We start from the raw sequence: 25,741 nt of genomic DNA on the forward strand, positions 1-25,741 counted from the left end.
AGCCACGTAGCCGCGTAGCCCCATAGCCCCGTAGCCCCGTAGCCACGTAGCCCAGTAGCTCGTAGCCCCGTAGTGTGTCTATTTCTCGTTCTAAAAACATAAAAAAAAAAAGAGCATGCGCAAACTGCGTAGCCAAGTATCTAGATTTTAAGGGGTACAACTAGCTACTTCGAGTGGCGGGGTATTCTGCAGTTACTCCAACAAAATTAAAAGTCGTATTGCGTATAATTTTATTCCTGATTTTAACATTTGGACAAAATTTAATGCTTACTGCTATCTCACGACAGGCTGACATCGAAATTCCTGTTCCTTCAATTTGCTTAAGAGCAAAGTACTTCCCATTGGGACTAAAAGGAGAAAATAAAAAAAAATAACAAGCCTTCGAAGCGTTATTCAAGATACAGTCATAAAAGACATCATACATGTAAGCTGAAAGCTTCTTTAATTAAGCTTTATATAATTTATGAAAATACAAACCAATCCCTTTGTTTGGCCTTGTACACATGTCCATAAGTTCCACGGCCTACTTTACAGCCTTCGAAATCAAATTTGTCTTCTACTCTTTCTCTTTGTTCATTTGTTTTTAATTTGAACTCAAAATCCATGATTAACACAAAAGCACCTTTTACTGAAAGGCGGCCATGTTGAACAAACAGCCTCGCATTGATGTAGTGGTTTTCAGTCTCTGCTCAAAGCATGGCGATGAATAGAGGTGCTTACTACAATCGGGCCCTTAAATGTCTTTATAGATTAATTTATTATTTCCTTTCCGTTCATAAAAAGATACCGTTTTTTCGTGAGCTGAAAGCCAGCTTATGTGCTGTTGTCGTTTAGAAAAGGAAGAGTACAAAGTGGAATGTCATAACGGCCTAATTACCTTCCCCTCTCTGAATTCTCATCATTTGTCAGTTAACCCGTCCCCTTGAGTCAAAATGTTCGTTTTCCCGGAAAGAGTGTTGTTTGTTCCCAGGAAAAACAACTAAAATGTTTGGACTCGTCTCTCGTTCTTCTTTAACTTTTGAAATCAAAGAAAAGTTTGAGACAGTTAAAGAAAGCGAGCATACTGCAAGGAAGAAAAAGTTATGGTGTGAAAGTATAGAACGCAGTATAAAGGAAAGCTACCCTTCTTCAAGACTGATTCTTGCTGGTTCTTCAGTAACTGGCTTTGCTACTGAAGGATGTGATGTCGACTTGACCCTAATTCGTCCCAACCGAACTAGTTTATACGCTAGCACGTGTGACGTAGAGGTCCTTCGTAAAATTCGAGACGGTTTAAGGAGTATACGGTCCATTAACACAGAGGTTTGTAACTGCACAGTTTTCGCGACAACAGTATCTTTTCCGACAGTATAATCATTCTCTTAATTTTTTTAGAAACTAAGGGCGCTTTCCTTTTGTCAGAACTGGCCGGCCAGACCCATCCGTTTGCAAGGAAAATGCAACAATTTGAAGGAACACTTGGATGATAGTCCCTCGTATTCTTCTGGAGGGATATATATCATCCTCGAAGTGAGTTAATTTGAAAGCGTTGTAGAGTTAGTCCTTCCTTTTGCCCGGTCTGGCCGGTCCGGGCCGGTCAGTTCTGTCAAATGGAAAGCGTCCTAAGAGTGTGTTCGATTGACCCTATTCCCGAATAAGAATACGTGGAGTGATGATTTAAAACGGTATGTCTGGCGTTTGGAAGCAGCACGGATAATAAAATATCATTTTAATAGCAGGTGTTTGACAATTTTAATGTGAATCTCCGCAAAATCGAAGGATTTCTAACTTCTATTCCATGTATTCCTACAATCGAACGCACCCTAAGTAGAGCATCGTCTGCCTCTAGAGCTCAAGCGAGGTGCCTAATTCGTTATTAACACTGAAGAGATTTAAGACGCTGTTTAATACACTGTGAAATGTTTCGTGCAAATTCAGGTCTGGCATTGTGGCGGGACAAGTTGTACGAAACATTTCACAGTGTAACAGCGCCTTTAGCATCGCCCCGTTTGCGTGAAGCAGCAAATGGCTGAGTGTTTCTTGTCATAAAACCATGAAAGTTCTCTCTCTCCTCTTGAGAAGTTCTTGGATATCTGTATCTAACAGTCAAGAAGTGTGCTAAAATTAAACTAGTTTCTTTTAATTTTTGGCAAAATGCGATTTAAGTCTGAGGTTCGCCATTTGCTTCTACTAATACATACGCGCGATTCTCTACTGGTCGCGTTTGTAAAAAATACGCAATAACAAGTCATAAATAGAATGTGGTGCCCGAAGACATAAAGGGTGGAAGGCAAAACGAGCTTGAATTCTATTATGAATAAGGGTGTATGGATTTCTCGTCATTGTTTACTATTTGCCTTGATTTGCGTTAATTGTTAATTTCACTTTACAGTGTACCTAAGTAGTGCTCCAGCGCTAGAACGACAAATAAAGTTCATTTTCCCTTTTTTTGACCAGACGGCTTTACACATAGTCAAGAGAAAATGCCACTTTTCTGAATACTCTTTGCATTTCCAGCTAACGGCGTCATAAACAAAATAGCGAGGCCCAGATAAACCTGCTAATGCATCATGCTTCATAGGCTGCTAGCGAGCGCTGACATTGTCAAGTATACATGGAATAACATTGCATCTGAAGCTGTTATTGCACTATTCAGTGGCTTCCCCTTTTCTAAAGATATCTCGGTCTTATTCTGGAAGTTTTTTAACATTCATTATTATACTGACTCATGTGCAATTTGCAACTCGTACCAGTATTTCATTTCATTTCCGGGTACTACTGTGATGTAGTAAACAGCCCGTTGGGACGGAGAAGATTACAAAGCAGTATCAAGTCTTCCGATAACATAATCCGCCCATTGTGCCGAAAAAAATAAATACTATAAACATAAGCACTGGTGCCCTTCACAGCCTTCATAGAAATCGACTAGGACATCAGACGAAGATGTCAATAATCTTTGCGTCTCGCGTAATCGATCGAGTTATGGTACGTTTCTCAAACGAGTAGACTCTTCTGATCTTCTTAAAATTTTTCTTCTTAATTTATATGGTTGGTCTCCCAACTTAAATGAGAACGGCTCTAATCAAAACAATGGCTTGGAATTTGCTCTAATTGGCACATCTCACTTCGTTCTCCAATATACTATCCGAGAGTGTAATGACCACAAATCGAATCAGTTTCCAAGAAAAAAAACTCCAACACGCAACGGTAAATTTTTGTTGTATTTAATAGTTCACTGATCCAATGCACGAAAAGCATAGGCCGGTGTTATTATTCATCATTTATCTATGTAGAAGTTGTAAAACTGTGGGCTTTCGTCCCATGCGTAAAGTAAACTAAGAATTCCTGTAATTTACTTTTCATTCTTCCTAGCTTATCGATGGAGCCGTTGTCCCTATATTAAAGCTAACGGATAGGATTGAACGATTAGAAGGGGACATTAGTGTTGATATCCACAACTCCATATTCAACACCTACTTGCAGAAGTGCTACGCTAACATGGACCCCAGGGTCATTCCTTTGGTGGTAAATGTAAAGCACTGGGCCAAAATGGCAGGAATCACTGGCGCTCGGGACCACATGCTGTCTGGTTTGTTGCGAAGTTATTATGCATGTAATTGATCGCTAGAATCATATCGAATTCACTTTGATATCTCGGTGATCAAATCTCTAGAAATAAAGGCTTATGATTTTCTGAAGAAGCAGACACAGCGCTTTTTGTTGCTTGGCTGTGTTTGTTTTTCAGTAAAGATTGATTTCCTAAAGAATTCAAACCTGGTTGACGAAATATGGAGTAACTAGAACTCCACATTGCCAATTTGCTGGATAGATCCAAAGGGATCATGCACCCCTTTGCCTTGATCAGTTAGCCCTTCAAGTTGCCAATTTTGTTTTGTTGTTTCAGTTTTTTTGTATTGTACAATGTCAGAGCGAGAACGTAAGTAATCTAAGAGATAAAGAAAACTCATCAAAACATTTCTCTTCTTCCAGGGTTTGCTGTGGTACTATTGGTGATATATTACTTACAGATAGGCTGTACACCTCCCGTCCTTCCATCTCTACAAGCCATCAATCCAAGTCACTTTAATACGTCGTCAAGTGCAGTTGTTACAGCTGACAAGCTGACCAGCGGTTCCCTTCCGTTATTTGTAACAACTTACAGGTCCAACAACAACGAGACGCTGGGAAATCTTCTGGTTGGTTTCTTCAAGTTTTATTGTGATTTTAACTGGCATCAGGTGTTATCGGTACGATTAGCCGGCCCTAGAAGTGTACCCTATGACAGAAAGTGGACAAGACCGTATATTCGCATTGAAGACCCGTGCGACCTGAAAAATGTCACTCGCGCAGTATACAAGTCGTACCAGTTCGATTCCATAAGGCAAGCAATCAGGAGGGCAAAAGGAAAGCTGGAATATGATGGGTGTCGTTTGAGCGAGATCCTGTAGGTCTTATCTCGTCTGAAATAGACAATAATTCAAAACAGACCCGCCAATATTCAAACACGGATTAGCACAATGTACCGTATGTCCTTGGGGTCCGACTGTTGTGGAAAAGCGAGTAATAAACTCAATTCCTTACGGAGTAAATTGATAAGTGAATACGACTTGTGGCGATAATTATAAATGCCAAATACTGAGGTTTGTATTCTTAACGATTTTCTTTTTTACTTTCCTTTTTTAACACAAAAGGGCTCATCGAAGGCTATTATTCCCTGATTCATTAAAAGTCGATCTGGATTACTTTTGCCTTTCCCGGACGTTAAGGCCTCTTCCATTCATTTAAATTAAAGAATAACTTTCGAATTTCGCACCGACTTTGTTGGCCCTGGCATTGTTTCAGTTTGAGATGTAATTATTAGAAAAATATATAGGTTTTTTTTACTCAGCGTTTTTCTTTCGTAAATGGTTAATGTAGCATAGGAACTACCAAAGATAAAATTATTTCAAGTACTCTTTAAAGAATAAAGATGAAAATTATTTACGTACTTTTAAATAATTTAAAAATCAGCGCATGTGCATTTAACAATCAGCGCATGTGCATTTATTGACAAATTCAATTCACTGACTCATTTAAGGTATTTCCTTCGGCTAAACTTGTGAAATTTTGCGCGAGGTTTACACTCAATGATGTATTAAATTTAGCTGGGTCATTTTACCATCACTTATCACTCATTCACTTGTTACATTTTCTGAAAAAATAATCCGGGGTGGTCATTCTCTCCCAAAATTGATCAGGTATTTATCATTTCACAGTAATATTTGGAACACTTGCAGTATTCTAGAAAACTCGATTTATTAAAGTACTGTGCATTATTCTTTTGCATTTGATTCGTCTTACAGCCAAAATTATCAAATTTCACCGAAGTGAAATGTGTGATCCGTTGGTTCGAGAACTGTTTCATTCCAGAGATGCGAACTGCGTTGACAAGTTTCCTTTCTCCATGTAGTTTTGCAATGCCAAGTGACCCGAAGGCGTTTCTTATTTGAACCTGTCCTTACACTACCACATTTGTATTGCGTGCAAATTTGGTCGAAAACTACAACCCAGTTGAAGCGAAAAAGTCACGTCTAGTCCACGTAAGACAGCGAAAACAAATGTGCTCTTTCTCCTTTGTGATTGGTTCGTGAAATATATAACGAACCTGCATTCGGTACTTCAATAGCCGACTTTTTAAATGAGTGAGTTTAGGGATTAGACTAAATCTTGTTTTCATTGTCCCATTTAAGTCCAGGCTGATGCCAGAATTGAAGGTGGCTATCTCCTAAACTTAGTTGGTTTAGTAATGATTCCAAGTTCCAGTGAGGCCTAACACTACTGCGAAGTTTCTTTATACTCAATTATTCCATCAGAGGTCAACCCTAGTATTGGAATTGGGCCCACACAAGGACAGAGAAAACTCTGACCAGGGTGAACCCACGACCATCGGATTTGATCACCGTTGCTCTACCGACTGAGCTACAAGGCCGAGCTACGAGCTACAAGGGCCAAGCTACAAGCTACAAGGCCAATCCCACCCTGGTCAGAGTTTTTCTCTGTCCTTGTGTGGGCCCAATTCCAATACTAGGGTTGATCTCTGATGGAATAATTGGGTATAAAGAAACTTCACAGAAGTGTTAGGCCTCATTCGAACTTGGAATCATTACTATCAATATGCTACTGAAGGACAACAACTAACGATTAGTTGGTTTAGTTAAACGGGTGTAATGATTACCCCTTAAATGAAAAAATAAGGCACCGAAAGTATTAAATCTTAAAATTTCCCCCAATGGAACTTTGAGTAAACACACTTCGAAACTAGTAGAGAAAAATACGTTTTGACTGTAACTAGGGGTTATAGACCGTATTCATAAATGGTGACTAAGCAATTATCCTTCTGTTTTCATGATAATCATCCACACTAGCCTCGTTAGCACGAACAAAATTCAAAAGAATCTTTACTCCAAAGTGAGGCTAGTGAGGGTGATTAGCACAAACACTAAAGAATAATTTCTTGGTCGCCATTTATAAATACGGTCTATACTAACAACTTTTGCATTATGTCCAGAAAAATGCACGTAATAGATGCACACAGATTTCAATAAGCGACACGAAGTGTTGTCTCCTTGCTCTTCCATTCAACATCTTTCGTGTCTCAGAATACAGACAATTGACGTCACAAAGCGTCCCTAAATGCTGCTTATCAAGTAAAAGGACGAACTGCTGCAATTTATTCCCTAACCTAAAAATAACGCAAACCTTTGCCCTTACCTTGGAAATAGGTAGCGAACGCTTGGACATAACTGGACAGTTCGTGTATCAAAATTGGGTCTTCATCTAATTCCATGCACTATTATTTGAGGACATAACTGACAGACCAACATTTTGCGGAACCACAATTATTTTTCCTTCTAACGCAGACAAATCAGTAAGACAGACCAAATGTCCAAGTTTAACTGCTCTCTTTATCTTCACAATCAATCGTCAAGGAATGGAATACATTTAAAATATAAATTACCAAGAGAAAATTCCACTTTTATCGAGACTGAATGGCATTCTTTCAAAAGTTCTAATAGGATATATTTCAAGGACATCTACAAACGAGAAAGGGTGAAGTAAATTTAAAATCACCAGTGAAGATAGTATATCTCGGAGAGTCTTAGGAACTTCCGATTTATTGACAGTCCGAATTAATTTTGTGTGCCATTATCTCTTGCATTGGATTTCTTGACTGTGAATATTTGGAGATTTATGTTCTCACCATAAAAGTCTGGCAAATTCTGCCCTTTTTGTCTTCGATCGCAATATTCAATATCAAGTGACCAAGAATAACAACTGAAGCAAATGATCATACGAATTTGAAACGAGCGTAGGTTAAAACTGAGAACAAGGAAATATCCCGCAACTCCGCTAAGGAACTCGCGTTATCCCGTAATAGGAAAACCTTTGCTGACGTCATTATGTACATTCTGCTTGCTCACAGAAGGTAGTGTGCTATTTAGACATTGAGTCAAAAGGTAAAAGTTCTTGTTAAAACTCAAATTTTAAGCCTTTTAACGGTAATAACAAGCCAGTTATTGGCAATCAAAAACTGATCAATTCTTGGGTGGCAAAAGCGCTAATACACCTTTTTCCAAAATGGCTACCATTTTAGAATTCTTTTGTTTGATCGAAAATTGGCCCTTTAGGCCTCGTTCAAGGTTAAATGTTCTTTTGAATTTTAGGTTTGAAAGCGAGGCCAAAAGGGCCAATTTGGAGTCAAACAAAAGAAAACGTTCTTTGAAAAATTTCGAATTTTCGAAGTATCATTGCTCATAGATTATGTGGAATATCTCGTTCAAATTTTAAGAGATAGCTCATTATGCGATGCACTTTCAATATTCAGTGATTTTTTCTATGCTGACTAATTAGAAACCGATAGCCTTATGATAATTAGGCTAAAAATGTAAACAAAGATTCCCGGATTCTAACCATACACTTAAAAGAAGTGTTGCGGGATGTCCCGCTGTTCCGGGTTTTAGCCCAATTGCCTTTGTAATGACATATACTCTACAAATTTACTCTAATCAAAGTGCCATACAGTGGTTGTGCTCAGAACGAAAACATAACAACGAAGCAATGAATTAGCGGCAATAACAGCTTGAGCCCGATTTCAATGTGTTCTGAGGACCGACACGATTTTGCCTGTTTTATAAGCGGTTGTTTATTTCTTGGTATGATACGTACTTGGCCTATGCCTTGTCAACAATAAAACATCTTAGATCCTTGGTTTCGCATATGATGCATTTGAAGAGGGGACAATGTTTCACGACTGACGCGTCCCATTCAGTTGAGCCAGTGTTGCTGAGAGGACGATATTCGGAGTATGCGCATTTGTCGGTGTTACATGTAAGTTGTTTCACTGGGCTAAAACGAAGTCGCAATGCAATTTCTTTTTTTATAAATTTCATTGCAGACGTTTGCTTAAATTGAACAGACAACGCAAGTCAACGCCTTTTCTCTGTTTGAAGAACTGTCCGACGACGGGGAACAATAGGGTCCATTGCATTTGTATGAAACAGGCTGCAGTGTCGGACCTTGTGTGCCAGTGCTATTGCTTCCAGGCACGCCGCTGGCGTCCGCATTTACACAAATGTGATGTGCACCTTCTCCACTGTGATGAGTCATTAAATATCCATAATACTCTTTCCACCATCCAGGCAAACAAGTGTTACGCGCGGGCATGACCAGGGTAGCAGTTCTTTTCTCGCGAATACAGACCGAGCACGGTACTTGAAAATTATCCAGATTGACAAACAATTCCGGCTTCATTTTCTTCAACATTTCGCACTTCTTACCCCAGTTTTTACACTGCTTTGGGTCAATGTAGCTGAAAATAGTAATGTTGGCGCCGAATTTCACAGGCGACAATGATAGTCCGCTGTCAATTTCTTTGTGACTAATAAAATTAATGCGATGTGGGATACACAGATATTCCGAGCTAACTCTTGGATTCGAGCGAGAATGAAGAGTTGCTACTTTACCTGAAAAAAGTGAAAAGAACGGTTGGTAAGTAGTTACTACTTCAAAGCAATGCGGTTGCAAGTGAGCTACAATTCTGTAGAAATTAATGTGGACACATACGAAATTTCTGAGTGTGCAATTAATAGCGACCTAAACCAAACACTTTTTTATAATGGTAATTGAACTGAGTTGAGTGCAATTTGGTCTGAAATCATACGTGTGATTTCAAAATCGAACGAGCGAGCAGCGCGAGTTCCATTTGAAATCACAAGTATGATTTCAGACCAAAACCAAAAGTTCAATTACCACTTTATTACATCCATTTAGAAATCACGCAATAATAATTATTATTATTTAATAGCTAAAATACAGGATTTTCAATGTCAATGCCAATATTTATTAATCCAGCTGGGAACAAAAGTTGCAACACAAAGGTTTTCTTTGTCTTTCATTTTCCTGCAATTTGATTGGTTACCTTAAACAAGCCTTGAAATCTGATTGGCTGTTTTGTTTTAGTGTTCTTTTCTCATTGGCTGGGGAAATGGTGCGATTTTAGAGAAAAATAGAGCAATTTGGGAATAAATCGCACAGCTGAGAGCCAATCAGATTGCAAGGATCACCATTGCTTTCTAAATGGATGTAATAAATGTGAAAATCGTCCATTTATCTTCTCCCTTCCCTTTCATTCAATGTTGAATGCCCAGAAAGGAGAAGGAAGGTTGCGGGGGCAACCTTGCGAATTACGAGGTGGTCGGGGAAGAGAGTCGTGTAAATGAAAAGCGTTTAGAATTTTCTTCAACGACCATTCAACAATTTTTTTTTTGAACACAAAATGTTATGTGTTGAATGAAATTGAAGACGTTTTCCCGCTATTATGCGCGTGCGCACTAATCACTCTCTCAATGACGTATTTATGTCCGTATCCATAGTAACAACCGCACCTGAAGCCTGGAACTGAATGCAAGGCCTCTCGTGAAGCTTTGATGACTGAATCAAATGTTGATTATGCGTTGAAATCGTTTACCCAGCCCAGCAGTCAACATCGTTCAACATTGTTCAACAAAATCGAACGCATGTTGAAGCAAATGTTAAACCCGTTAGCCCGGGCGTTAAGGCGGTTGCGCATTTCTAACCATTTTCGGTTGAAGATACTGTACTTACAGGTAATCAGCGATTGTCGCAAGCAGCTGGAGCCACGCCTGGCAAGTTAAAAAAGCCCGCAAAAAAAGAAGACTGTCGGTTCACTTTTTGTCAACCATTCACACTGGGAACGTGAGCCAACCGTGAAGTGGGTTCTGTCAATTCTTTTTATCGGTGAATAAAGTAAAGAATGAAGGAAAGGCGCGAAATAACATTGTTTTATTGGGCTTGACTGGATTCAACCCAAGCACAGTTTCCTTTTCAAGTCTTAGAAATTTCAAATTTGCTGACGTCGTGTGGGAGACGCATTTTAAGCATTTTTTTTTTTTCACAAGCAGACCAGGCATAGAAACAATTTTTTACCACAATTGCTTGAATCTGATTGGCTAATTTGCCGTTGTCGATAAGAGCCTAGCTGTACGCGTCATTCTCGCGTCAATATGTCACGCAACGTAATAGCCCATTTTGGGAAATAAACCAATCATATTGCAAGAAAGTTATAGACAACGCTTGCTCTTTCTTTGTGTCATGATTTTGGTCACGCTCTGAAATAAAAACTTTCTTTGGCGTTGAATATTGTGGTAAAAAACAAATCGAAAGTGGTCCAGCGTTGTCTGTACTCTTATCGACAACGGTATTCGTCATCACAGAGCTCAAAATTTGTTGTGGACTCACTCGGCTGCGCCTCGTGAGTCGACAACAGTTTGACCACTGTGATGACGAATATAGTTGTCGATAAGAGCACAGACAACGCTGAACCACTTTCGATTTGTTAATGTGACAAATGCCATTGCATTTTTTCACAAGCAGAAACAGTCAAGTTTACACAGCTTCAACTTTTCGGATTTGTTTCGAAAGATTCCATTTTCATCAGAGTGCCCGGTCACTCAACTTTGTGCAGAAATAAAAGTAATTAGATGCAAGGGAATTTCAATAAGCGTCACGAAGTGTCCCCTTGTTCTTGTCCCCAACCTCAACATCACTCGTGTCTAGGAATACAGACAAATGACGTCACAAAGTGCCCCCCAAATGCTGCTTTTCAAATAAGGATAAACTGCTGCATTTACCCTGACTGTTATTTTCACGCGGAAAGATATCTTTTAAACTAACTTACCGGAATATAAAGTTTCTACATCTTCCCATTCGGGGCATTCTGCGCATCCCCAACAAGTATAAACTGAGCTCTGTCTTCGCCTCGTTGCTCTTGATCCAGTTTGACTCCAAGCCTGTGTTGCCGATGTGTCAAGTCGGTCCTTGTTGTTTTTCGATTTGGAGGTTGGATTTTCCGACGCATTAGTTTTATCACTTTTTCTCTTGTCCTTTACAAACCCGATTTTTCCTTTGATAAAAACAGACAAAGAAAGAGACGAGACTAAAAAGGTGAAAAATATTTTCAAGTTGGTTGATTATTTCCAGGATTTTACCATAAATTTAATACACTTTGTTATACCTGCCAACTCAAATACCTTTCCGTTTGGAGGAGAATATGTGACGTGTCATGGGTCAAAAATCACTAACTAGGGCGAACAAAACTCACTAACTCCCTAGGGAAACAACGACTTGAACTTTCGACTCGCACGTGATCAGGTCGTTCACCTTTGAAACAGTGGGAAAGTCCGTGCAAATATCCGTGTATTGTTCTATTTTGAGTTTGGAGGTATAACATAACACTTAATGACTGACCCCACGGAAAACAGTGAGTTTTGTTTCCCCTCGACCCTCAATGTTCCCCTCGGCCTCGGGAAACAAAACTCACTGTTTCCCTTGGGGCCAGTCACTAAGTGCTTATTGTTTGCCCACTAAAGTTTCATAAACAATTAATTTTAAGTGATCATGGGAATATAAAGTGTCCCAAAGAGCATTTGAAATCAAAGTGTATTCTGGGGAATGCGAAAATAGAGAATATAAATGAATAGCTTTAGCCCAGGACAACTATAATTAGGAGCGTACAACTTCATTGTATTTGCGGAACGACATTTTAAGGCCTGGCCAAACGCTCGCAACATTTCAACGCAACATCTTGCAACATTGTTGGGCATAACATGTTGCTTACGTTTGGCCACCCTGTTGCGATATGTTGCGATATGTTGCCACGTGTTGGATGATGTTGGATCAAATTTGAGAACGGTCAAATTTTTCGTGCAGCAATTTGGATGTTGCATGATGCTGTACTCGTTTGGCCACGTTCACGCAACATTGTTGTGGTTGCGCTAAGGCATGCGCGTTAGGTCAACTTCTTGCGCGCCAGGGAACTGGGGAACTTGAACATTGTCATGTTGCTTTGAAAATGAAGAAAATGTTTCGTGCGTTTGGCCACCCCGTTCAACACATGTCGCAACATCATGTAACAATGTTGCAAGTCGTTGAGTTGAAATGTTGTGAGCGTTTGGCCAGACCTTCACACAGCTAATACCCAAGGACGATATTTGCTAGTGTAAATTACTTGTCAAGTGCACTTCTCAAGTAAAACTTGTCATATTTTTCATTTACACTACCAAGGAAAACTTGTCAAGGAAAAACTTGTCAAGTGTCACGTACTAGTGTGAACAGTCGGCAAGTTTTCCTTGACAGGTGTACTTGTGAAAGAAAACTTTTTAGTGTAAATGAAGCTTTAACGGGGCAGATTAAATGGAAATATGAAACGCCATGTTAATTATTCAGACTTTGTAACACATTGCCTGCATTCCACTCCATAAATGATCAGCCTAACTACTGATATTATTGGTCAATTGTGTTCCTTTGAGTCGTGTTGCATGACTTAGCAGGGACCTTGAGATTACGACGGCAGCTTCAACGAGGACGTTATTTCACTCGCGAATACGTGTTTTTCTAATTTGTCGTCATTATTCCAGTTTGATTTCCTTCTACAAACTAGACGAACTACTCAGGAAATGAAGTAAAAGAAGTGGTGTTAATTAAAACCCCGGTAATCAGTGCGCTGTGTTAAGCTCAAGTTTTCCATACAACGTAAAGATTTACAGTGCGACGCGCCTTAGCGTGGCCACCTAACAAAGTTTTTTGCAAATTGTCCGTCAATCAGGATGTGTGAATTTGTTTGACAGTCACTTCTCCTTGCAAAGTTCGCACAGTTGTGACTTGAACACCGTTGCATGGGTTGTTGAGTTGACGTATTTATACGTAATTGTTAAATGTGAAAGTTTGTTGAGTGGCCACGGTAAGGCGCGTTGCACTGTAATTATTTCACAGATTAAGAGTGAAAAGGAAAGAACTGCACCCAAAAAAATGAAGACGCACGAGCAGAGCCTTGTTTTTTACTTATTAAGGTCCGTGCAAACGAAAGCAACATTGCCGTGCAACAACTCCCAGCATTGTTGGTTTGCACATCCTGTTGCATGTTGTTGCGATTTGGTTGGGAGTTGTTGCGCGCAGTTTGAAACTGGTCAAACATGCATTTGAGGCAACAACTCCCAAAATTTGTTTTGTTCCGTGTCCACTGAAGCGAAGTACACCAACGTTGCACCCGTGTGCACAACGAAAGACCTTAGACAGCAATGACCAGAACCATGGTTGCTGACCAGCGGTTTTCGTTAAAACAATGGTTTGCTGGCGGTGCTCAGTCTCGCGGGCTCAGAAAACCTGGTTGTGGTTATTGTTATTTAAGGTTTTTCGTGCACAACTCATCGAACATTGTTAGGGCCACGCACGCGCATTACAATATGGTCTCCATGAAGATGCACGTGCGTCATAGTACGACGTCATTGACTTAGGGCTTACGGTACTTCTATAGTATTTCGCCACCGTACGCCAACCTTACCTTTTCTTCCCGCGGGACATGGTCTTCCTCGACCATCCGTCCCGTTGTCTGTTGTTGCACACTGGACCCTGAAAAATCAAGAAAAAACAGGGTTTTTCTTTAACATTGAACTTATATTGAAGCAGATATTGATGGAAAATAGGGGCAGGACCAAACTCATCCGATAGTCGTAACAATGAATCGTGAACATGCCTTCAGTAAGGTTCTTGTTGCGTTCAAGTAGATACTCGTTGAGCCTTCAGCAGGACAGGCGATCAGTGGTACTCAGCAAAGAAGACAGTTAATGCTAACTCAGCTTACTTGTTTAATTCACGTCACGAAATAGTCCGCATTACGATCTCTACAGGATGGCTACCTCACTCACTTTCAAAGGCAATAATAAAACAACAACACACACAACTCCCTTATATAGGTTGCGCTACGCTATTCTCTAGAACATTTTAAGTGATTATTGTTCTATAAATATCACAAATCTTAAGACTTATAAAGAACTACTGATTCCTGAACCTTCTACCACTAGTCAGCAATCTAGAACGTTCTTTCAATGACATATCGTTATACCTTCGTTTGTCAAATAATGATTGTTCTAATCAAATTTCTCCAAAGTTGAAAATGTTGAATCGATGTGAAAGTACAAACCAGGCTTTGAATTAGCCCTCGACAGTTTTGTTCAAAGATTTCCAACACTTATTCATCTACATGCACGAGAGTTATGGATCATCGCAGTTAAGCAGGCTTGGCAAGCGTGGATTTTTTGCAGTCTTTATTCGCAGCTGCTTCACGAGTTGCTTACAATTTCGATAATCTATGACGGTCGAAGCAAATGTTCCTTGATAGAACGAAAGCTAAAAGAGAAAACAACTTATCGTCCTTCTCTGAGCAAAAGAAGAAAAACCATCACTCAGACTATACTAGGTCAATTTTATTTCCTTGCTGTAATTAATTTAGATTACGACATTCAATTAAGAAAAACAGGAACTTCTAACTAATTGAGTATAAACAGTTGTGTGTGAAGAACAAGTCAACCATTCAGTTTTCTAGTTGGCCCTATATCAGCGAGCTAGCCTGCGAGCAGGTTCACTTGTAGGCACGGAGAAAACGCGAGCCGGCGAAGCCGGCGAGAAGACGTGTTTTCCGTGCCTACAAGAGAGCCTGCTCGCAGGCTATCAGCGAGCATGATTAAATTTACGTGATACTAAATCGCCATATCTGCTTCAATGAAATTCAAACGTCAGTAAACAAACACTTTCTTTAATTAATGAAGATAGCACCTAATAGTCTTACAACACTAATGAACTTGTGGCCCTCAATCTTAATTCAGACCAGACCACAACAACAGGAACTCCTTGCACTGCCCTTTTCGAATAGTTCGTGGGATGTTCAACGTCCTGTTATGAACAGGGTTCGTAGGACGGGGCCAGCGTTTTATAGTCTTTATCCGAGATGACGTGAAAGGCTAACCATTTGCGGATGTAATAATTACAAATGTAGCACTTTCTCCTCAGTTATTTAAAGACTGTAGTCCGATACTCAATCAATTAACCGATGGGTGGCCGTGAAGGTTATTACCAAGAGCGGATTAGATGTTCACACTTGAGGTTACAATTTCCTGTTATAGCATTGCAAAAGCAAGAAAACCTTTCAAACTCTTCCAGATATAATTTCCTAATGTAATTAACCAAGAGTAAATTAAGGAGAAAGGGAAGGAGTCGCCCAATCTTGAACTTGGGTTATATTAATTTCATTTAAGTTATTTTTAGATGTTACGAAAAAGGAAGTATATTTCCCGAGACGTCCGCATTCCGAAATCTCGACGTGTATAAGTGCCACTCGGGAAAGCCGTACTGAATATCCAACAGCCGCCATCACAGAATGCCAAGTAAGTTCGTATGACGTCATGATTTATGCTCGCGATCACCCTGCTAGCAGAGCCTTTCTCGAGAAGACTCCACATGAATCGAGTAAGATCTTTATTGATTATGCGCTGTATGTTCCAGGATACAGTCTCAAACCCAAGCCTAAGATCCCGCCGCCATCTTGGTTTTTCACGGTACAGCCGGCTCAATTATAATCATCGGTTTTATTACTAAACGGATGCTTGACTGATCCAGAAGTTCGGGCTGCGGCGGCTTCAAAGAGTTGACGCGATTCAGGCAGAGCCTCCTTACCTCCTTCTCAGCAAAGAAAAATACAAAAAGAGGCTCTGCTCGCAGGGTGGCTCGCGATAGGAGCACTTGGATTTTCCCAAATATCCTCGAGTCATAATCGAAAAGAATACATATCTTCAAACAGCTTGTCTTTCGCGTGTCCAGGTGGAATAGTTTTCAGTTACCTTCATCACGCGAGGTGGTGGTCTGTCTTCTTTTCATCCTGTGTCCCGAAATTACAATAGAAACGGCCGACCGTGATAACGAATCATTCATTAGATATCAAAAGCTTTCGTTTATTATTAGATTATAATTTATTTCCTTTATTTATTATTAGATGTTAAAGAGGATATCATTATGATAAGTTTAATTATCTCTTGATATACACGGCATGAACCTAACAAAGCATGCCCTGTGGTTTCTGTCATTAAAGATAAATTAAGGTCGGTTACTATTTCTAGGATAAGTTATATCAAGAGAAAAATCTTAACTTTTTCTTGGTTATGCTATATAACCCACCAACGACCGATGCCTTTGTTGGTTGAGAATTGGGCTTTCGTGCGGTAGCTCGTGGGTTCAAATCCGCACTCAGCATAAAGTGCTCCCTTTTCCATGTATTTCATCTGCAAATTGTTAGACTTTCGAATTTTCTTGGATGAGGCCTATAAACTGTAGGCCTCGTCTCACAACCCTTCCAGTAAATCTACACATTCTAAAAGAGGCGCTCATATTGGCTCGATGCAAAAGAGTTGAAGAACTGAATGGTGGTAAGGTTGTGAGGGCCATTAATGAACGTGTGGTATCGTTTATGAGATATAGTACAGGTGTTGTGGAATGGGCAAAGGCAGAGTTAGAAGCTGTAGATGGGAAGACGAGAAAGTTGGTAACGATATATGGATATAGTAGGATATACACCCAAAAGCAAATGTAAGCGGGCTGTATTTCCCAAGAAAGGTTGCTGGGCTTGTTCAGTGAGTGAAAGACAGAGCCTTGAGGAATATATACAACAGAGTCAAAAAACCTGCTGAAAGCTGTTCACCAGGCTCTCAACAATGTGTCGGAAGAAGGAGAAATGGGGTACAAACAACGACGAGAATGAGAGGAAAAACCTCTGCATGGTCAGTTTCTGTGACAGATGGAAGATGTATCTAGTGGCAAGACTTGGCTACGGTTGAAGAAGGGAGATATGAAGAAAGAAACAGAAGGTTCGTTAACTGCTGCACGAGACAAGGCCCTCTAAACTAATGCAGTGAAGTCCGAGATTGACAAACGGAGCGTTAGCCCTAAATGCAGGGCGTGCAATGTTGCAGAAGAATCAGTTAACCATAAGAGTCTGTGAATGTGGCAATTTAGACCAGAAAGATAAGGCTAGACATGACAATGTGGCGAAGGCCGTTCACTGGAGTCTTTGTAGGTAGAATAGCTTGGATTTTAAGGATAAATGGTATGAACATACACCAGAAAGGGTGGTACAGAATGATAAAGTCAAGGTCCTTTGGGACTTTAGTATACAACCTGACCACTGTATTGAACTTAATAGACCTGACTTAGTGGTTGTAGATAAACACCAAAGCGTATGCCAGCTAATCGATGTAGCAATCCCTAGTGATGCTAGAGTTGAAAGCAAGGAGAAGGAGAAAATCAAAAAATACCAAGATCTGAAGAGGAAAATTAAGAAAATGTGGAATGTGAAGACAACAGTCATACCCATCGTTATTGGGGCACTTGGAGCAATTGAAAAGGACTAGAAGGTCACCAAGGAAGGATTGGAATAAAAGTCAGTTTAAGTCAAATTCAGAAGACTGCGCTACTGGGAACTGCCTGAATGCTCCGTAGAGTTCTTGAGGCCACAGGATGTGCTCTGCATCAGAGCTTCAGATATTTGTAATAATAATAATCATCATCATCATCATCATCATCACATCATAATAATATCGTCCAGGTGATGAGATAAGCCTTTCTAGAGGTACTTCCTGTGCGATCGTATGCCAATCAATAATTTATTGTGATCATCAGAGTTCGTAAATCGAAGTTGTTTCTAGACCACCTGCCAATGAACTAGTTGAGTCCATTCGTGTAATGAATTTCATCGTAAGCGCGCTACAAATAACAAGAAAATGTAGGTAATTCAACAATGAAAGATGTATTTCCTACGGTTTTTAGTTCGTTATTTTCTGCTAACTAGTATGAGTCCTTGTTTGCAACATGCCAAAGAGGAATGATTAAAAGAAGTCTGCTCTTACTGGTCTTGTGGTTTCCGTCATCGTTGTGTAACAAATAAAAAGAAAGATATTCCCTGGGTCCGCCAAAACAATGATGTTTATTCTTATATCTGTATAGCTAAAATGTAAACCAGGCAGCATGTCATTCACATATTATGGGCAATTGGTTGTGTTTATGGACTTACAGCCGAGTCGTAAAACTCGCAATGGCAAGCAGATGAAGAATCAAGTTGTTAATAATAAGACAAAAATCCATATCCTGTTAAAGAAAACGAGTTTCATCAATTCAATCCGAAAAATAATTCAAAATCGAAGTGCACACAAAGAAAATGACACACTTCCCTCAAGCCGTGATCGCGTTCGTTGAACTCTTTCAGTTATTTGAATGGAGATCCTATATTTTGTCAATATGACCACAAAAAACAGCCATTGTTTTCTTCAATAAGCGTCATTTAGCTTTAAGTCCAATTTTCACAGTTTGTTAGCTTTTAATAAACACATAAACTTCTATCAGTCAAGTTTATGGTTCGGGAATGACTATGTCAGTCAACAAAGGCAAGACAACTTACTCATGAATACCGGCCAACGTACTGGAAGCAACGGTTCATTGTGAATATTTACTGACTACCCCCTGTGCAGGAAATTGCAACTTGCCCAATAGAAGCAATTTCTTTATTGTCTTATATCAACTTTGGAAAGGGTTTGAGCGACCTTGAACAAGGTCGCTAGACATGTTTTTACCGCTCTCTAGTTTAATCGACGCCGTTTTTTGCTCTTCGGAAACTTCGAAGAGAACTCTGTATTAAATCTTATTTTTCTAGAAATGTAAAAAATTGGCCGTTTTTTTAAGATCGACCACTAATGGAGGGTCTTTTTCTTAAAAAAGGAAATTTTCTTTTTTACAGCTTTATTTAGTTTTATGCGGCATGGCGATCTCACCTTGACTCCAAGTCAGCGATGTTAATGCGTAAAACATCGACCAGATTTTCCAAGCTTTCGACATTGGTTTCAGTTCTTTTTAAATCGGCGCTAGTTTTCCCTTGCAAAGCAGCAAACACAACAATGATACTGCCGATAGCGAAAACCACAGCACTTCGCATCACCCACGGGTTCTTAATATTTGTGCAGTTTGACGGACTAGAGCGGTTTGGTTTAGGGAGCCTTCCCTGATAAACGCTGGGTCGCTGTATCGGTTTCGAGTTGCTACGCTCAATCATCGGCAATTTAGCAGTGCAGTTCGTTGATGTATTAGGGTCAAGTGGTGCTTCCTTTGTGAAAGAAACCTTTATCTTCGATTCTTCGGTCTTCATTTCATCTTTTTCTACTCGGATTTATGCCTGGTCCAGATTCAACGCATAGTCGTACTCCATTGACTGGAGGACGTGTTCACATTCACGTTAACTTGAAAATGGCAGAAAACGCACTGAAACATTCTCCACGAAAGATCAACTCCAGTATTAGAACGTCCAATTGCTAGGCACATAAAGGCTGAAGTCAAATCAAGACTTGTCATGCAACTGCACGTTCACCTGTCTCTAATAAAACTGCCGGCGAATCACCACGCGATTAACTGCATTCACACTCGTCAGTCAGCGATCAATAAGCGCCTATATGGTGTTGAAGTGAACCTTTCGACAGGGAACTTTTTTCCCATCGTTTCAATTTGAACTTAGCGTAGGACGATATTACTTCTCAGCTTGTTAGCGTATTTCTGTACAGTTTACCGAAAGACGTAAACAAATCGTAAAATTGCTTTCGGGAAATTAACGGCTTTGTTTCCCACACAACATAAACGCAGCAAGATAGTCCACAGCTTCCAACAATATTGCTCTGAAACAATTTGGTTGCTATTAGTGATACAATCCTACGACAGAGAAATTTTTGAAACTGTTTTGAGGCAAGAGCGAATGATACGTGACCAAGCGCAAATGGCTTTTAAGTAATTAACGACTTTGATTTTTCCCGCAAAACAAAATACATAACGGCTTTAAAGGAGTACCTTATATTCAAAGAAAACGCATTTACTTGGAAGATAAAAAACAGACAAGGTTACAGTCGGCAGGAAAAACAAAACTGGTACCTCAACTCTATTCGCAGTCAAGTCAGATTTATTAGTATGGAAAATCATGATCTTTTCAAACGATTTTGAGCCATATTTCTGGGCCATTTATACTTCCCTGTGAGAACTAAGGAGTGATAACGTTTTCTAGATATCTTTTGTGGTCGAGGAACCTACAATAAATAACTCTGGACAGATAATTTACGTTGCGGCCTCTCATTTTCTTTTAGAACTTGCAGGTGGTATAAAAGCACGCAATACCATGCCCACGTTTAATGGATTTGACAACATAAAAAATCTCAAAGCAAGCGAAATTGCCACCGAAATGCCTTGGGTAACGACATTTAAATTGAAAAGTAAATAGACGACAGTTCCCGCTTTTTTCCCACCAATAAATGACTGCCAGCTGACAGCAGCTTGGCCGAATTCTTGAAGAAAGGTAATTTAAATTGAAGCTTTTAATAATTGTTTTAGACATCGAAATAACTGGACAAAATGAATGCGTGAAAAGAACAGGTCTGGATAACAAAAGCGATGTAAATATTAATTTCGGTGCATCAAATCTTTAAGGATTTCATTGTTTCTACTCTTGGTGTTTTGAATAGTTAGGGCCAAAATGTGATCTAAAGTTATTTTTCCCGACAGAGAACTTTGGCTGTAAACAAAACGGGAAACAGCCTACTATTGCGTCTTCGTCATTTACACTCAGTGATAGTATGGATCCGTATAGTGGATCTGCGTGGAGCTGCGCTTGTAATGTGAATGCTTCCGGTACAAATTACGCTTGATAAAGTATCTGAAAATTTATCATGATCCCCCTGCGTGGGTGTTATAATCATCATCAACGAATCCTCAATAGGCTATAATCGACATTAAATATTCATTTATGGAAAATGAGTGAGGAATTCAGAGAAATTCCATTGAACTGTGAATTGCCAGATGGCAAGAACATAATGTATAACATACAAAAATATTAGGAGAAATAAAACAAACAAACAAATGCTTAAATGACTGTAAAAAGTGTGTATATGGAAAAAGTTGCGTTAGAAACGGATATAGAGTAAACAAATAACTTAAATTACTAATGCATAAAAGCTGTGAGTGGCGTGTTTGATAATTTCGATTCCCAAGTACATGATAACAGCTTCTGATTTTGATCGGGTTCGTATTCCACAGAGAATATCTCGACTTCTTTTGGCTCCTTTTGATACGAAAAAATATAATTGACATTTTTTAACCAGAAAATGGATACAAAATTAGATAATAAAATACAAAGAAAATATTTTTGGGAAATCAGTGAAGGAAGAAGAGGTTGAAAAAAAAAATGAAGAAATGACCAAATGCTTAAAAGACACCTTCAATATCCTGCGCATGCGCTGTTCTTTCGACTACGCGAAAATTACACTTTGTGTTAGTTCCAGTTCTCGAAAAAGGCGATGGCACAAAAGACGTATATTTCATAATAAAATGATGACTCAACCAAGAACGACTAAGTTGGTAACTAGACAAAAAGCTCGCCCGAAAAAGACGAAGCCAAGCTCTAAGCTCTAAGTTAAAATGAATTATACTGTAAAGAAAACGTTAATCCTTCTAAATCAATAGAGCGGTTTTCAGATGAGTGTCGTAAAAAAAATGCCAAAGTAGTTACTTTGACCAATCACAGGAGTTGCAAACAACGCGATATTTTGGGTTTCTCAATGACATCATTCATATGATATTTAACAGTGGTCTAACGGTTAGCGCGCTGGACTTCGGATCGAACAGTCCGAGTGCGAGGCCTGGCCAGGTCATTGTGTTGTGTTCTTGGGCAAGACACTTTACTCTCGCAGTACCCCTCTTCACCCAGGAATATAAATGGGTACCGGCAAATTTAATGCTGGGGACAACCCTGCGATGGACTAGCATCCCATCCAGGGGGGAGCAGAAATACTCCTAGTCGCTTCATGCTACAGTAACTGGAGAAAAGAGCCGGCCTGATGGGCCACTAGGCTCGTAGCAGACTGTACCTTTATAGGGTAGCCATTAAGTAACAAAATCCTCGTTAAATATCATATGAATGATGTCATTGAGAAACATCAAAATATGTCAAGCCTGAACCGCGCGTTTTTTCTGATTTTTGTGACGTCAGCGTGACCAAATCTGTAAAACCTCCGTTCCCTTCGGTAAATTTTTTTGAAAATCGGATCAGTTCTAGCCACATACATTTCCTATCAAATGTTTATCAAATTACAGAATATTGGCAAAACCGTCTGAACGACCTTGACTTTTTACCACTTCAAAATGTCAGGCAATATCATTTCCATAATGTGGCAAAAAATAAAAAAATTCACCGAAGGAGAGTATAAATATTAAGGAATTTAGGCCAAGAATAAGAATATATCTGCCTGTCATTAGATGTGATGTTGCCATCGTAACGGCCATAACCCAAAAAAGAAGCCTTACTATATTGGTACCCATACTGGTAAATCTCTACAGGAAACATTTTTAAAGAAATTAACTGGGTTTCCTTTTGTAACTCGTGCCCTGTAGTAAGGGTTTTTGCAAATACTCTAGGGAGCCTTGCGAAGATCAAAATCAAGGGTTAATCTTTACCGAAAAGATGATTAGAGTTGACGAAACGAAGCGAGAACAAACCAGTAGACAATGGAAATCGAAGTACTCTTGGGAATTATTCAAGTTCTCTTTAGGCCGGACTCCAAAAGCGTCATTTTCGGATTTCCGCAGATTGCAGGCAACTCCTAAATAAATAAACCCACGTGCCGGAAATCGAATTAGTAATATTGAAGACCCAAAGGTCTTTAAACCTGGTCTTGTTTGCGGAATAGATGATGCGTAATAAACGATTGACCTGAGTACTCTGATTTGCTTTTAGTGTTATCTTTATAATGTCCTCAGACAGCCCAGCATAATCAGAACCAAAGTATTTGTGGTCAGGAGATCAAGACAATCAGGTCACAATTTATCAGTTGAATATGTAACAAAGCGCATCACATCGCAACTGCGCGGGAAAAACGCGTTGCATTCCTGACAAAAAGGGATTAAGACGGGTATGCCTGGCAGTTGTTAATTTTGATGACTAAGATGTTGTTGTCAGCGTGTATTTGGATCATGAGCGAAAAAATTGGCTTAAAATCTTTGCATATAATCCGAGAGTGAAGGTCAATGGGGCGATAATGCATCTTACGAGTAGCTTTGGAGCACGAAGCCGGACTCGGTGATACAACTCCCTCAACGATGCATGGAAGTTCTTAAAAGAACAAAATCCTCACCGCTCCGGGAGACGCAATTACAATCTACTTAGCCGAGGAGCGAGCTAATCTAAACTTTAAATCGACCACGATTCACATGGATTAAAGGATATGAATTCCAACCCGATGATAAATGAAAAAAACTACGTGGCAACTAATCAAGGAGAGTACAATTTCGCAAAACAACGTTGCAGCAAGCAATAATTGCCAATCAATTTACAAATGATCAGTGATAAAATATAGAATTTTGTTACTTTATGTTTAAATTTCAAATTAAAACTGCATACCTGTGCTCTAAATGTCTCAAGTACCGCTTAATCTGTAGCATTTCCTGGCGAATTGAAGAAACACTCTGTCGCTTAGTTCTCGAAGGCCCCTTAGCTTTTTTACCACACTCCACCTTGAGAACATCCAGAGAGCCTTCCATTTTGATAATTGACAACTCCATGTCTGCAATTCGTTCGCCTGCTTGTTGAATTCCTCTCAATATATTCTCAACGTTTACGGAACTCGGTCTGTTTAAAAGGATTTGAGCCTGACACACAGCATACAACACCAAAACGACAAATATTAACAGTTTTGTTGAACTGCAGTTGCGACACGTTGTTTCCTCTGGCACTTCGTTGATGCTTGGAGATCCCGAAGTCATCCCTGATTTTTTACGCATGGCAGAGATCGCATTTCCACGTTGATATTGTTTACTCCTTAAGCGAATTTCACAAAGACTTCAAAACAAAAATCTCAACTTCATGTGCTTTATAGTTTTATGGGTGCTCAGACTTGCACCGAGTTTCCTGCCCAGTACCAAAATGGATAAACGACGTGAATAAATTCGAATTTGAACTTGGAAGTTGATCAACGATTTTACAGAGTATGGTCTTCATTCGACAACGTTCGACGATTCTGTGTTCTGAGGTCAGAAATTTAATACAAGAAAAAGTGATTGATTTGTCGCGTATGACACACGAAACGTGAACTATCTTTCATCTGATACCCATCTGCCCTGATGAAAGACCTGACCTCTTCAAGTTAAAATATCCCATTTACAACCAATTGCGTTGCTGCTTGGGCAAAATTTCTTACCGTGTATGGTATTTTATGAAGTAAACGACCCGAAAAATTATTTGAACGAATGGTCTGGTGAAACTGGCTTTTTTTTAACTTGGAGTTTACGTTGCACTTTTCTGTGTAAACATGTTCTTACACATTCGCCAAGAGTTGTGTAGAGCGACTTCTTGATTTGGAGATCCTATTTTTTTTATAACTACGAACATTAAGATCCATCTTATATTATTTTTGCATTTAAAAACTTAATCTACATGTCATTACTTCATTCATTCAGTTATACTATTTATTTATTTATTTATTTATTTATTTATTATTTATTTATTTATTCCGTAATGCATCTATCCATTGTAGCTGTACTGTCAAGGCAACGAATCGTAGTCTTAAGTTGAAAATGTTGTGAAGCCAGGGATACTATACAATGATGGGATTTGATCGTGTATCCACGTATATGTTGTCCTGAGAACAGTGAGAAGGACTGTTGTTTGCCTTGACTGACGTTTCGCATCTTCAGAATCTTGACTATGAAGAAACCTTGACTCAAAGTAGATGGTGCCCGCTCAAGGCTGTCGAAATGCGAGGCTCAAAAAACAGTCCTTCCGGGGACTACATTCCTAACTGCAGTGCTATTTGAAAGAATATTTTTACTTTTATTAACATGGTCAAAAGTCAACGACGGAAGATCGATCAAACGCGCTCGGCCCCAATTTTCTAGGTCAACTCTATGTTTCAACGAGGCCAGCGCGTAACCCAAATCCGGAGTTTCAAGGCAAAAATTGAGTATTCATGTTTTTTCATGTTTTTGCAAAAACTGCGAGTTCACTAATTTGAAACAAATGCGCTTTAATATTTATGCGTATCGGACTTAACTGTCTGAGACTAGCGGAGCGATACAGTATAAATGTTCCTTTAGTAAAACAAAAAATATGCATACTGATCCTGCAAAGCAGCTTAACGCTTTAGAAAATGCTCGTCACCAGATTACGCAGTGTTTGCTTATGCCGAAATATTTCATTAAATAGCACAAAATGAAATTCTTCCTAGTCGCATGTCGTTGCAATTGATGCAAGTTCCATGCATCTCTTAAAAGTGTAACATTTTTTATAGTCGTATCAAACAATACC

The 25,741-nt window shown here is 39.4% G+C and overlaps 4 protein-coding genes across 9 annotated transcripts in view; 2 read left to right on the forward strand and 2 right to left on the reverse strand.

Annotated features, from left to right (window-relative positions):
- Positions 1–667, reverse strand: part of LOC138052253 (cyclin-dependent kinase 8-like) — a 17,284-nt gene extending 16,617 nt beyond the window's left edge. For 2 of the 4 annotated variants that reach the window (XM_068898649.1, XM_068898647.1), the window contains exons 1-2: positions 478–667; positions 272–347 (exon numbers count right to left, since the gene is read on the reverse strand). In XM_068898649.1, the coding sequence (XP_068754750.1) occupies positions 272–347; positions 478–605 (204 nt within the window). In that variant the 5' untranslated portion in view covers positions 606–667. The remainder of the gene's footprint in view (positions 1–271; positions 348–477) is intronic. The other 2 variants (XM_068898648.1, XM_068898646.1) reach the window with 1 other exon arrangement.
- The window catches only part of LOC138052247 (serine/threonine-protein kinase/endoribonuclease IRE2-like), a 413,063-nt gene that overhangs the window by 87,847 nt on the left and 299,475 nt on the right, over positions 1–25,741 (forward strand). The window lies entirely within an intron of this gene.
- Positions 941–4,962, forward strand: LOC138052269 (poly(A) RNA polymerase GLD2-like). Of its 2 annotated transcripts, none has more exons than XM_068898672.1 (3): positions 941–1,155; positions 3,352–3,568; positions 3,970–4,962. In XM_068898672.1, the coding sequence occupies exons 1-3, from the start codon at positions 985–987 to the stop codon at positions 4,425–4,427; spliced, it is 846 nt and encodes a 281-aa protein (XP_068754773.1). In that variant the 5' UTR covers positions 941–984; the 3' UTR covers positions 4,428–4,962. The 2 variants fall into 2 exon arrangements, with proteins under 2 accessions (XP_068754773.1, XP_068754772.1); XM_068898671.1 differs by having other exon boundaries at positions 944–1,302.
- LOC138052260 (uncharacterized) lies at positions 6,370–24,551 on the reverse strand. Of its 2 annotated transcripts, none has more exons than XM_068898657.1 (4): positions 19,185–20,134; positions 13,877–13,944; positions 11,216–11,440; positions 6,370–8,981 (listed from the first exon to the last, which is right to left on the reverse strand). In XM_068898657.1, exons 1-4 carry the CDS (start codon positions 19,553–19,555, stop codon positions 8,422–8,424), a joined length of 1,224 nt encoding a protein of 407 aa, XP_068754758.1. In that variant the 5' UTR covers positions 19,556–20,134; the 3' UTR covers positions 6,370–8,421. The 2 variants fall into 2 exon arrangements, with proteins under 2 accessions (XP_068754758.1, XP_068754760.1); XM_068898659.1 differs by lacking the exon at positions 19,185–20,134 and adding an exon at positions 23,840–24,551 and having other exon boundaries at positions 6,374–8,981.

This window comes from Montipora capricornis, chromosome 6 (genome assembly GCF_036669925.1).
Source record: "Montipora capricornis isolate CH-2021 chromosome 6, ASM3666992v2, whole genome shotgun sequence".
Lineage (NCBI taxonomy): Eukaryota > Metazoa > Cnidaria > Anthozoa > Scleractinia > Acroporidae > Montipora > Montipora capricornis.